Raw genomic sequence first — 14552 nt, forward strand, 5'->3', positions numbered from 1 at the left:
AACTAAGGTATACTTAACTTTTTTCAACAGGAGGTGATTGCATGGGATCAAGACTAGATTCATGGAATCTCGTCGGAACCCAAACCTGGCTGCTTCGCGTCTTTGGAAGAGGGTCAGTCTTGAAATGCTGAAGTCTATTGTACTGGACTAAGCTCACATCTCCTTCATGTGGTTCTCCCCTGAAGTTTGGAAGTCTTCTTGTAGTACTTTCAGGCCAACAAGTTCTTCATTGGTGGGGTGGGTAAAGCTCTCGGCCAGCACGCTGTTGGCCCAGCGTTCGACTGTCTGGCCGGCCAATGAAAAATTAGAGGAATTTGTTTCTGGCGATAGAAATTCATTTCTCGTCATAATGTGGTTCGGAACCCACAATAAGCTGTAGGTCCCATTGCTAGGTAACCAGTTGGTTCTTAGCCACGTAAGATAAATCTAATCCTTCGGGCTGTTAATCTGCTCAGTGGTCTGGTTAAACTAGATATACTTAACTTCAGACCAACAACTGATGTTCACCTGATGTTCCCACCGCATGTTCATTCCTCTGGGCCTCAGGAGAACAGGACGTTCTTTGGTTGAATTTTAATATTCAGGCGGGCAGTTCTATAGTAGATCCGAGTGGGTGACTGTTCAGATCACTGGGTACATCCCCGTAGACGAGGCACTGCTCTGAAGTGTCGTTATGACCTCAGGGCATCTACGTGGGGTTGATGGAAACATTGGCACGTGATATTATCTCTCTCTCTCTTGAGGATTTATCTGTTAACAGGATATAGAGGGTAGTGGTAGTACTATCTGAAAGGATTATTTTATACAAACAGAAAAGATTAAGTGCGAGGTAGGTCAGACAAGGGTATGACAATTAATGTTCTGTCACTCAACGAGAGCGCCTTCTTTCCTTTGTGTTTCAACTATATTTATTTTAACATTTTTAAAATGACGACTGCAAGAGCGTTACATTATATATATATATATATATATATATATATATATATATATATATATATATATATATATATATATATATATATATATATAGAGAGAGAGAGAGAGAGAGAGAGAGAGAGAGAGAGAGAGAGAGAGAGAGAGAGAGAGCAGGCTGGTTTAGATTAAGTTGGCTTTATGGTAGAACGGGCCCACGCCAATAGGTGGCCTCTAAATGTAAAAAGTGGTTATGAAGACTAACATATTAACTATGATATGATACTCTATATCTGACTGAATACTGATTACTAAAATATGCTACTATGCTCTCTCTCTCTCTCTCTCTCTATCTCTCGGCTGAAAGCCACAAAAGTCGAATTACATCTAGGTAATCAAAGTCAATGAAGGCACTTTTTTCAATCATGGCTAAATCGCTTTTAACCACTTTCGGATCGAACTCGGGGCTCCGAGAGACTCTCATGAATAGTTTCATTCCAGTGGAGCGAGGATTACCTCGTCGAGGTAATGAACACTTGGATCTTGCGTTTTGTACTCCTTCTCCTCTCTTTCTCTCCAGCCTAGATGCAACCCACAACAGTCGACTAACACTGCTTGGATTGTACTGGATTTTAGTGATTGTGCCAATTCGTCCCTTCTCGTACGGTCTGAACTAGACACACTACCACCAAGCTGCGAGAGAGAGAGAGAGAGAGAGAGAGAGAGAGAGAGAGAGAGAGAGAGAGAGAGAGAGAGAGTAATATTTTCAATGTATGAATGCCTTTCCTTTCTGAAGGGATGAGGAATTCACCCCTTATCAAGAATCAAGAATCAGGTGAAATTTGCAGGGGAACACAGACGACGGTAGATAATTCTTATTTCCCATGTGGCCCGATGTCATAAACTAGCCAAGGCACGAGGAATACAGAAGAAAAAAGGAAAAAAGTAAGGGCTCCATTGCAAAAGGAAGAAATAGCCCTTACTTTTCAAAGTCGGACGTTCAAGTTTGGGAAAACGGAATCGGGTAGAGAGTTCTGAAGCTTCTTGAAGAATGTAGGAACAGGTGGCCTGTTGGGTATCATCACAACATATGAAAAGACATGCCATTTTTGCCATACAGAAATGAAATCGTTCGAAATTGGTTCACAAGTTGGAATCGAGGTCCCTCTCTCTCTCTCTCTGTCTATCTCTCACTTACTTTCTCTTTCTCACTTTCTCTCTCACTCCCACTTCATCACTGTACGTACTTCTTCTTCTCTGTGGAAGAAAAGAAAGAGAAAAAGACGACAGACAGTCTTGGTATACCATCTGATGCTCAGCCTGCTCAGCCTGAACTTCGTCGAGACTCGAGCGAGGCCGTCAGAGTCAGTCAGACAACAACAGCTTAGTGTATCTCGAGACGCGAGCGAGTAAGGGTGTTCTGCGCATGGCTCCCGGCCGTTCACTGGCATGCTCGCTGTCCTTCCGCTGTTGTTGAATTAGCCGCGATCGTTCTGACGATCTCAATCTATTTACTCTCTGCTTGACTGGACGAGGCTTATCTGTGTGAAAGATTCTCGCGTGTATTCCATATTTTAGTGCGAAGGGTTGGTAAGTTTAGTGAGAAAGCAGGATTGTAAAAACAAGAGTTTAACTGGACGATGTTTTTCAAGTGACTGAAGCGGGAACTGAAGTCTTTCATCTCTCTCGGTCAATCTGACGCGATATGTAACAAGCCATTTTCCCCCCTCCTAGTTTTTTCCCCAAACTTTAGACCATGTATCGCTGGACATGTATCCTGTGGGTGGTGTGGGCGAGCGTGGCAGCCCACAGGAACCCCCACGGTCACCCTCGGAACAACGAAGTCCTGGCTGCTCCTTCAGGAACGCTGGTAGAGGCCCTTCGCCAGCTACTCGGCGTCCCTAGCGTGGACTACCTGGCCTCCACTCACCACTACGCTCCTCCCCCCCGGCCTCCGAGGTACATGTTTGACCTCTACAAGAGACTCTCGAAGGAGGGCACGTCCTTGCCCAGGCACGCCAACACCGTCAGGAGCTTCAAACCACGCACAGGTATTTGAACTTTTAGCGTTGGAGAAAGGTTCTTTCAGATCTGCAATGTTTCCGGAAGAGACTAAGGCAAAAGTTTTCTTTAAGAGAGAGAGAGAGAGAGAGAGAGAGAGAGAGAGAGAGAGAGAGAGAGAGAGAGAGAGAGAGAGAGAGAGAGATGGATAAGATTGGTGAATTACTTTTAAAAATCTTGAAAAATAATTAAAGATTCAACACGCAGAAAGAAATTGACACATCAGTAAACACAGTAATGATAGAAACAGGGTATTTAAACCATGAGAGTTGGGAAAAAAAATAATAAGAAACGCTGGGATCTTAAAAACAATATAAATTTTTTAAAATATCAAGAATTTTTGAAAGAGACATTCCGCAAAATAAATGCAAAAATTCTTAAAAAAAAAAATCCTAAAGAGCAATTACAAAACTGTAAAAATAGTTAAGACTGGGAAATCTGTAACGATACCCAGCACAAGCATTTAAAACAATCTAAAAATAGCGTTTTCAAAGATAACAATAAAAAGCACCGTGCAAAGGTATTTTATGCACGAGACATAATCAAACAAGTATTACTGCAAACCACGAACATCAAAATATAAAAAAAACTATAAACTGAACTATATAAAGATTGAAAATAAATGCGAGAGATTTTAAAACAATAAAAACTTGGTATAAAACTAATAATCATGAAATAACGAGACGTTCAAACCACACAAGAGTGATTAAAGACGACGTTCTAAAAAAGTTCATAAAATATATTAAAAATTAACTACGCTTCAAGGAAAGGAGAAGGCTGGAAAATATAAAAAGGCTGAACAAAGATTTTAAGGAACTGAAGAAATAACACTGAGCCAAAACAAAACGGATTTGAAGACTGAGAGATTTTTGGAAATGGAATGGAATATAGAATTTAGGCCAATGGCCAAGCGCTGGGGCCTATGAGGTCATTCAGCGCTTAAAGGGGAAACTAAGAGTAGAAAGGCGTAACAGGAGGAAAACCTCAAAGCAGTTGCACTATGAAATAATTGTTAGAAGGTGGACAGCAAGATGGAAGAAAGAGAATATGAACAGAGATACAGTAAAAGGAATGAAAGGGGTTGCAGCTAGGGGCCGAAGGGACGCTGCTAAGAATCTGAGTAACACCCACAGTGCACCGCGTGAGGCGCACTGACGGCACTAACCCCCTGCGGGGACTGAGAGATTTTAAACACGAATTTATCAAAAATCTCAAAATTAAAAATAACTTAAGAATTGACAAAAGGTGCGGCAACTATACTACACAAAACGAGAACTTTCAAAAGACAGGACTAAAAATTAGCAACAAATAAAATATGTTTGTATAAAATGAGAAAGGAAGGCATTACTTTTTTGCAAATTAAGCTTGACAAAGTTAAAAAAAAAAATTAAATAAAATGAGAAAGGTATTAAAATTTTGCTAAATAAGCTTGAAAAGGGTTAAAAAAACAAAAAGAAAAATCCTCAAAGAAATTAGAAAAAGATTTTCGACACTCGAAAAAAGTGGATTTGGGAAACTCAAGTTCTAGAGATGGCTTGGTTAGCTTAAAATGCGAAGGACTTTTGAAATAATAATAATAATAATAATAATAATAATAATAATAATAATAATAATAATAATAATATAAGAAACTAAAAGAAGCTAATGATAAAACTGAATGAAACTAATAATGATTTTTTCGTCAAAAATATATTAACACCCAAAAACACTTGAATATATTTTGACGACATATTATCAAAAGCGAATTTGACTCAATTCACTAATAATAATAATAATAATAATAATAATAATAATAATAATAATAATAATAATAATATAATAATAATATACCAAGCCGGCAGATGTAATAATAATCATCTTAATACAAATTTCATAGCGAATGGCCAAATATGGTCGGCTCCGTTAACCTCACAAGCTTGGGAAGTTGGGACCGACAGAAGTTTTTAAAACTCACAACGGCTTATTTGATTTTAATTTTAATTTTAGCTGGTCCGCTGGTATAGTGGTTAGTGTCGTGGCGTGCCACTCAGATGTGGCGGGTTTGAGTCCACCCCCCCGATGAAAAAGCACTGGCTCTGTATCATGATCAGTTACTGCTGTAGTGTGGGGTCTGCGGTGGGAGGTTGAAACCAACGTTCTTTGGTAGGTTGCATTTCAAGTCAGTGGCCCCTTTGGTGTGCTTGTTCCATGTGAATAGGTTTCATCTACTGAAAATAATAATAATAATAATAATAATAATAATAATAATAATAATAATAATAATAATAATAACATTTAGGCTGTCAAACTAAGCACCGGGCCACATTCGGCCATTCAGCGCTTAAGAGGTTGGATGATTGGACAGCGAGATAAAGAGATGAAGTAAAGTTGGAAATGGGAGAAAATCCGACAATTGCAATAAGAAGTAATAGTTAGAGGCTGGACAGCAAGACTGAAGAATGGAAGAGGGAAAGGAGGTAAAGTAAAAGGCTAAAAAGTGCAGCTAGGGGACAAAGGAACGATGCAAACATCTTTTCCTCATTTTGTCACATTTTCATGTTTTCTCTCTCTCATTTTACCGACATTTTCATATCTTCTTTTCCTCATTTTACCGACATTTTCATATTTTCTTCTCCTCATTTTATTGACATTTCATATTTTCTTCTCCTCATTTTACCGACATTTTCATATTTTCTTCTCATTTTACCGACATTTCGTATTTCCTTTTCCTCGTTTTACCGACAGTTTCATATTTTCTTTTCCTCGTTTTACCGACATTTTCATATTTTATTTTCCTCGTTTTACCGACATCTTCATATTTTCTTTTCCTCATTTTACCGACATTTTCATATTTTCTTTTTCTCATTTTACCTACATTTTCATATTTTCTTTTCCTCATTTTACCGACATTTTCATATTTTCTTTTCCTCATTTTACCGACATTTTCATATTTTCTTTTCCTCATTTTACCGACATTTTCATATTTTCTTTTCCTCATTTTACCGACATTTTAACATCCTCTTTCCCTCATTTTACCGACATTTTCATATTTTCTTTTCGTCGTTTTACCGACATTTTCATATCTTCTTTCCCTCATTTTACCGACATTTTAACATCCTCTTTCCCTCATTTTACCGACATTTCAACATCTATTCCTCATTTTACCGACATTTCAACATGTATTCCTCATTTTACAGACATTTCAACATCTATTCCTAATTTTACAGACATTTCAACATCTATTCCTCATTTTACAGACATTTCAACATCTGTTCCTCATTTTACCGACATTTTCATACATTCTTTCCATTTCACCTACATTTTCATGTTTTCTTTTCATTTTACCGACATTTTAATATTTAATTTTCCCCATTTTACCGACTTTTCCATAATTTCTTCCCATAATTTTTACAGAAATTTTCATATCTTCTTTTCATCACTTTTCCGACACTTTCATATTTTCTTTTTGTTCTTTTACCGAATTTTTCTCTTTTGATGCCGACTCCTCCCCGACCAAGGTCCAGAGACCCGACTTTCGTTTCCTCTCTTAATCACGGTAAAGACCTCCATTTTCCCGACTTTTTCATGTTTTTAAAATTAAAATGACTTTCTTTAGTTTTCAATGACTTATTTTTTTTATTCTATTTCATTAATTTTTACTTTTCCTTTTGCACTTTTTGCCGAAATTTTCTTATTTTATTTTCCTTGCTTTATAAGTCAATTTTATAATAACCTGTCCTGTCAAATTAGCAAAATTATTTCCTGCCAGATCGTTAAAGCGGACCTGTCAAATTTACGGCACTAAATCTTGGTCCTGTTATGTTAGCGTGAAAATACTATTTTATTATTATTATTATTATTATTATTATTATTATTATTATTCAGAAGATGAACCCTACTCATACGGAACAAGTCCACCACAGGGACCATTGACTTGAAATTCAAGCTTCCAAGGAATATTATTATTATTATTATTCTTATTCAGAAGATGAACCTTACTCATACGGAACAAGCTTCCAAAGAATGTTATGGTGTTCATTAGGAAGTAAGAGAGAAAGTACAGGGAAAGAAAGAAAGTAGAGCTCTAACTCACTAAAAAGAAAAAAAGAAAATTAATAAACAGATAAAAATGTACTAAAATGCAAGGAGAATATAGCATTAGGGTAGTAAAGCATGTATCCTCAGTAGGAAGAATGTTCCACAGTCCAACGGTGTGAGGAATAAAGGACCTCTGGAACTGAGAAGTTCGACAGCGAGGCTCATTCACCGCATATTGGTTTTGCTGTTCAGCGAATCTGGCTGTTCTCGGCAGGAAAAAGGGATAAGGAATCAATTGTTCAACTTGTAAAAGTCGGCCTATTTTCTTTACGATATTACAGTCAAAATACTCCAAGTCGGCTAAAGTGTTCAACAAAATAATTTTCCAAGTCGCCAAACACTTGGTAAAAAGTGATCAAATTTCTGAATGAAATTACTGTCAAATACAAGTATACAGAACTTACGTTTTCTCAGTATATCAACTGACTGTTTCTTAATAATGCTATCTGTACAAACTGTTTCAACAACGTTTAATAAACTGGAACGTTATATAAATATATATATATATTATATATATATATATATATATATATATATATATATATATATATATATATATATATATATATATATATATATATATATATATATACACACACTAAAACAGCTTTACTTATGGGTACACTAATGCCATTTCCTATCTCTTCCTCCTTCTAACATATTTCATTAATTCCTATCTCCTCTCAATTCCATTATCCCAAAATCTTTAAAAAAAAAAAAAAAGTCGAGAAGAAGAAAAAAAGAAGATAAAAAAGAAAAGAACGCGCGAAACGAGAGAAAGAAATGGAACGAAAAAAGAATTCTGCATCCGAACAGAGTGACCTTATTAGTCCCATTATTGTGAAGTCAAGTCGATAAGAAGGGTGCGTTTAATTGGGGAGAATGGAACCAGAGATTTCGGCCGGGCCGGCGATTTTCAATTTCGAAATCAGTTGGAGCATTGAAGCATTGCGGGGACGATGTTGCTGTAGGTCTTTATGTTCAATTAATGAATAAATAAATATATATATAAATGAATAATTAAATAGATAAATCAATCAATCAATATTGTAAGCGAAGAAAAATATATGCAGAAGTCAATGTACCTCTGAGTGAACTATATTTGAACAATTGTCCTCCTAACATATTAGGCAGCTAAAGAACTTTTTCGCTGTTTGTTAGTGTGTGTGTGTGTGTGAGAGAGAGAGAGAGAGAGAGAGAGAGAGAGAGAGACTGTTACCTTGTATCATAAAATATTTTCACAACAGAAATACACTCAGAAAATGAGCGTATACGGCACCGTTCGATTCAAAGACTATTAAAATAACATTAAACTGTTTCTACGTTGTTGCTACCACAGCGAACTTCCGTAAAAGTAATCTGAGAACTGCACGTGGAATAAAAATAAACTGTCAGATAAAGTAAATAAGATAGATTCTTTAATTGGTTTTATCGTACTGACTGTTAGTTGAAACCTGGGGAGTGACGAACCAACATTGATTCAGGGCTATCGGAATAGACCTATGTCATCTTTCTGTAAAAGAAGATATCGTAAGACAAATGAAATAAGTAAGATTGATTTCTAAGTTGATTTTATCGTACTGAAAGGTTGGTTTAAGCTGCGGAGTAAGGAACCAACAATGGATTTGGTTCAGGGCTATAGGAATAGACCTATGTCATCATCCGGTAAATGAGAATCGTTGGGGCTGCCTTTACAAAAACTTATATTGTGGTTTCGGGTAACATCAACGCTTACTGAGTTGCAGAACGGGATAATTCAATAAGATATTGCGAACTGCTATACGGTGTAATCCATCACAATAGAACAATACTGAAACTGATTGGAGTGCGCTTAGCGCTTCCTGCTGTTCTTTTGTTCTCCACAAATTACGTGATCCTTGAAATAATATAAATCTTGGCTTTCCAAACAAACCAGTTCGAAAGAAAGTTGCCGGAGTTATGTGTCTTAGAGATGAAATTAATGGACTTGAAAATAGTTTCTCTTCAAAAAATGAGTACTGAAAAAATAGTACACTTCCCCTCGGAAATGGTAACTGGATAAATAGAAAACGGAGGCAGGTTATGTGTTCTTAAGCCCGGAGATAATGAGAGATACTCTACCCCTAGCTGAGGGGTGGTTTGGTCTTGTGGAGAGAACTGAAGATAGGTTTGTTAGGGCAAGGTGTAATTAGGAAGTACCAGGAGTAGGAGGAGGAAGACACCAAGATAGTGTTTAAATGATGAACTATGACAAGTTTTCCGGTGCTGGATACCACTAACTCACATAAGCAAGGTTTAAAGGAATGGCGCAATATATATAAAAAGGGTTGACAAGTTGCTGATGAAACCTTTGCATAGGTGTAAAGTTAAATGGTGCACCTTACTTATAGGAGTTGACGAGATGTTGTTGGAGCCACGGTATAATAATGTAAAGTGAAAAGTTAAGTATATCTTAGTTTAACTAGACCACTGAGCTGGTAAACAGCTCTCCTAGGGCTGAATGTAAGGCTGTCTCATAAATGGCGCAACTTATGTAAATGGGTCGATGAGATGTTGAAGGAGCCTCTGTGAGACTGGGGATGTTTCTCATAGAGAGGTTAACAGCTTGATTCACCATGCCTCTATTACAAAGGACCTTTTTTACTTAAAAAAAAGGTAAATTTGCCTAAGGGAACTAAATAAAAAGGGAAAATGTCTTAGAGGCAGAAAGATATGAGAGTTCCATTAACTTCTCTAATGGTTTATTTCATAAGTGTTCAATGTTCAGTTACAGAGTGGTTCGACACAACACTTGTGTGTATACGATTGTGTACAGGTAGGTGTATGAGTACACGTATCAGCTGTGATGGTTTATATATGTTATAGGCAGATAGCGAAACCAGGCATTTCGCGAACTGCCTGAAATTTCAGGCAGATTGTGAAATGAACTTAAGGACATTTCATCCTCCTCAAGGGCTGGTACTAAACACAGCGAAACAGCTGACATACGCTTACCTACACTGTTTCGCCGTGTTTAGTACTAGCCCCTGGGGGGTCAAAAGTATTTCGCCGTGTTTAGTACAAGTCCCTAGGGTTCAAATGTCCCTAAGTGCATTTCGTTATCTGCCTGAAATTTCAGGCAGTTCGTGAAATGCCTGGTGTCGCTATCTGCCCTTAACATATATACATCACTGTGAAAAGATAAACAAACGGGACTTCTTTAAGCCATTTGGTTTGGAGAAAAAAAAGTCATTGTTTCTTTTCGATGGAGTTCATTATCAAACAAATATCAATCCGTAATGTGATGTAATGTAATGATACAACGACTGCCTAAATTTTACCTTTTTCATTCTTATACGACGCATAATGAATGGACAAAGTAAAAATACATTTTATTGCTATCCTCAAACAGTTCACACCTTTTATTTTAAGAATTCAGTTATATTTTTATCTGTTTATTTATCAATTTATCCATTTTTCCTTTCTAATAACCGAACTCTTTTTTCTGTAACTTATTTCGAATGAAGACCATATTCTTTGGAAGCTTGAATTTCAAGTCAATGGCCCCTGTGGTCGGCTTGTTCCACATGAACAGTGGTTTATCTTCTGCATAATAATAATAATAATAATAATAATAATAATAATAATAATAATAATAATAATAATAATAATAATAATAATGTTGAAAATCTGAGCTATTTTTTTTAGAAACAGAAGTCTGTAATTTTCAATTTAAGTTATTTCCCTCCACTACTGAACGCTGGACCCTTTTCCTTAATTGGATTCAGGAGGCCGAGCTATCGCTTTCTGTGGCATCAGCCCATTCCTTACATCGTTCGGGCCTGGGCTAGAAAGAGCCCCTGAAAATACCCAGATGTTCTAGAAAAAAGCTGATGATTGAAGCGTATTCAACATATGGGCTTCCTAACTTTTGATTACAAGTAAACAAGTTTCTCTCCTATGCGCCTGTTTTATCAGCGCGCGCGCGCGCGTGTGTGTGTGTGTATGTGTCCCCGTCACAAGTAATTATCAAGATTCCAATAATCAATTATTAATTATGAACTTTCGAAAAGGGAGTATTGGATGAAGATTATGTTTTTTGTCGCGTTCGAAAAAATAGGAAGAGCTTCGGCTCTAAAATAAGACGTCCTTTTTGACAGGACAGTTTTGTCGTTTTTGTTTGTTTAGGTGGTCGCTCTTTGCTTGCTTGCAAAACAAACAAGTAAAAATGCGCCGTAGTTTCTTCGGCACAATCGAGTTTTCAGTAATGCTGTATGAAACTTTCAGCCACGGCCCATGAAACTTTCAGCCACAGCCCGGTGGTGGCCTGTGTTTTTGGCACCTGAGCGGCACCAGACACACGATCACGGCTAATTTTAACCTTAAATAAAATAAAAAAAAAACTAATGAGGCTAGAGGGCTGCAATTTGGAATGTTTGATGATTGGAGGGTGGATGACCAACAAACCAATTTGCAGCCCTCTAGCCTCAGTAGTTTTTAAGATCTGAGGACGGACAGACTGACAGACAGACAAAAAACCATCTCAATAGCTTTCTTTTATAGAAAACTAAAACAGTTACTGTCTTTGTCTAATTTCAGCCCTGGACCTTTAGGAGACGCGGATATGACTCGTGACTCCTACTAGTGAATTTGGGCGAAGGATATGCATTCACCCGTATTTGTTTGTCTGTCTAAACAGATACCTCAAAGAGTTAAATAAAGATTTTAATGAAACTTCGGGTATGGGCGGGCTACGGGTCCAAGAAGGCCTAGTTGAGTTTTGAGATGAATACGTATGAGGATCCATGTCTTATTGGTTTATCTATTTATTTACTAACTTATTCTTCACGTATTTACTTTTCATTGTATTTTTGGAGTTGGGGGAGGTAAACACCCTCCCAGACCTTCCAAATTGCCTCTGCTATCGTTGTCCGAAACGCTTAGAATTATTGGTTTAAAATGCTGCTAATATAGAACTGAATTGAATTGAATATAGAATTTTGGCCAAAGGCCAAGCACTGGGACCAATGAGGTCATTCAGCGCTGCCATGGAAATTGACAGTAAAGATTTGAAAGTTGTAACAGGAGGAAAGCCTCGCAGTTGTACTATGAATCAATTGTTAGGAGAGTGTGGAAAGTAAGGTGGAAGAAAGAGAATATGAAAGGAGGTACAGTAAAAGGAACGAAGGGGGTTACAGTTAGGGGCCGAAGGGACGCTGCAGAGAACCTTAAGTAATGCCTACAGTGCACTGCATGAGGTGCACTGACGGCGCTACCCCCACAGGGCTAATACTGTATATCGTTGCTGTGTTTAAAGACATAAGGATCATTCTGGCCCCGCGAGCAGCTGAACCTAAGAGCCAGTGTCATCGGAATGGTAATTTTCGGAAATATTGGGATTCTCTTCTTCTTCATTTTTTTTTATTCATTTATTTGAGTTTTCATTGGTGCCGTGCTGTTTCATCTTTTTGAGCATGAACTGCTGCCTGCATCAATTTTAAACTTATTTAAAAAGATAGGTAAAGGCGTCAAGAAACAATTATCTCGTGCGTTTCTTGTACGAGTGGTGGTAAGACTAAGAAAATCTTTTGAATTCATGGATTAATTGGAAGAAATCCATCTATCTATCTATCTATCTATCTGTCTATCTATTTATATATACATTCATAAAGAGAGAGAGAGAGAGAGAGAGAGAGAGAGAGAGAGAGAGCACAAACAAGAGTGGAGACAAGGCTACTCCTTGAGGGACGCCAGATTAAGCCCAAGTCTTATGCATCGCTTGATCCCGGCTACTTCATCTCTCCGATCACGAACCAGGGAGAGACAGGAACCAGCTGGAAGAGTGGTATTCTTTGCAAATGATACGATGCACCCTGGCTGAGAGAGAGAGAGAGAGAGAGAGAGAGAGAGAGAGAGAAGAGAGAGAAATGATGGGTGATAAAAAAATGGAATGAGTGAGAGGAAAAGAGACAAAGAGCAGAAACTACGAAAGAGAAGGGACAGAAATAAGAGAGAGAGAGAGAGAGAGAGAGAGAGAGAGAGAGAGAGAGAGAGAGAGAGAGAGAGAGCCATTCATATAAATGGCTTCACGCATTTTTGAAGATTGCTCTCCGTCCCGGTGGTAACATCCCGCCCTTGGGGGATTTGGGGAACGGGGAATGGGAGAGGAGATGGGGAGGAGGGGGTTATGGGCCATCTCCTATGCATGGCGGAAGCCGTGTGATTGGTTGTGCATTATAGATGCCAAATTACCTCGGTATCTTCTTCTTTTCTTTTCTGTACGTGTGTGTGTGTGTGTGTGTGGAATTAGCCGTTAACTTGACTCTCTATTTTTGTATGATGTTCTTAACCGTCTGAGATCTCTATTTTTGTGTGATGTTCTTGTGACCGTGTGTGTGTGTGTGTGTGTGTGTGTGTGTGTGTATGTATAGGTTGCATTTTCACCATATGGATATACACATGTATATTTTTTGTGTGTACAATCATAGTAATCAAAACAAGCTATATATACATACATATAAATATATATATATATTTTATATACATACATAATACAGTATATATATATATATATATATATATATATATATATATATATATATATATATATATATGCATATACAAACCTTCGCTGTAATAATATTAATAATAAATAAATAGCGTATTCACTTATTATTATGATTATCATCATTATCATTATTACTATCAATATTCCCCAAACTGCAACTCTAATTGAAGAAAGCAGAATGTCACAATCCCAATGACCCCAAGAGGAGAAAACAGCCCTCTACAGAAACTGAAATGAAGAAGTAAAGAATATTTTGAATGAGAAATAACAAAAACACAAGATGAATAACAATGAAAAAGAAATAAGCTAGATAAATTAAGCTATAATGTTCATTTCTGAAGAGTATTCCATAATACGATCGGAGAAGAAACAAAATGTCTACGTAGATAATTGTGCGGTATCGAACTTCACACAAAAATATCGAACTTCAAAAAAAAAAAAAAAAAATCGAAATTCATAAAAAAACTATCTAAATTATGTTGAACTTCACAAAAATATATATCGAACTGCACAAAAAATATCGAACTTCACAAAAAATATCGAACTTCGCAAAAAACATCGAACTTAACATAAAAATATCGAACTTCACAAAAAGTATCGAACTTCACAAAAAAATATCGAACTTCAGAAAATATATCGAACTTCACAAAAAATGTCAAACTTCAAAAAAAATATCGAACTTCACAAAAAATATCGAACTTCAGAAAAAATATCAAACTTCACAAAAATTATCGAATTCACAAAAAAATCGAACTTCACAAAAAATATTGAACACAAAAGAATCAAACTTCAAAAAAAAATCGAACTTGAAACAAATTATATCGAACTTCACAAAACGTCATCGAACATCACAAAAAAATATCGAACTTCACAAAAAATCGAACTTCACAAAAAATATCGAACATCACAAAAAATATCGAACTTGACAAAAAAATCAAACTTCACATAAAAATATCGAACATCACAAAAAATATCG

At 36.8% G+C, this 14552-nt stretch overlaps 2 protein-coding genes across 3 annotated transcripts in view; one reads left to right on the forward strand and one right to left on the reverse strand.

Moving 5' to 3' along the window:
- Positions 1-14552, reverse strand: part of LOC136829740 (tRNA (32-2'-O)-methyltransferase regulator THADA-like) — a 305236-nt gene that overhangs the window by 27492 nt on the left and 263192 nt on the right. The gene's annotated exons all lie outside the window — the stretch shown is intronic.
- The window catches only part of LOC136829741 (growth/differentiation factor 10-like), a 296934-nt gene continuing 284642 nt past the window's right edge, over positions 2261-14552 (forward strand). The window contains exon 1 of one of the 2 annotated variants that reach the window (XM_067088561.1): positions 2261-2963. In XM_067088561.1, coding sequence (XP_066944662.1) covers positions 2669-2963 — 295 coding nt within the window. In that variant the 5' untranslated portion in view covers positions 2261-2668. The remainder of the gene's footprint in view (positions 2964-14552) is intronic. The other variant, XM_067088560.1, reaches the window with a different exon arrangement.

The sequence above is a fragment of the Macrobrachium rosenbergii genome, chromosome 45 (genome assembly GCF_040412425.1).
Source record: "Macrobrachium rosenbergii isolate ZJJX-2024 chromosome 45, ASM4041242v1, whole genome shotgun sequence".
Lineage (NCBI taxonomy): Eukaryota > Metazoa > Arthropoda > Malacostraca > Decapoda > Palaemonidae > Macrobrachium > Macrobrachium rosenbergii.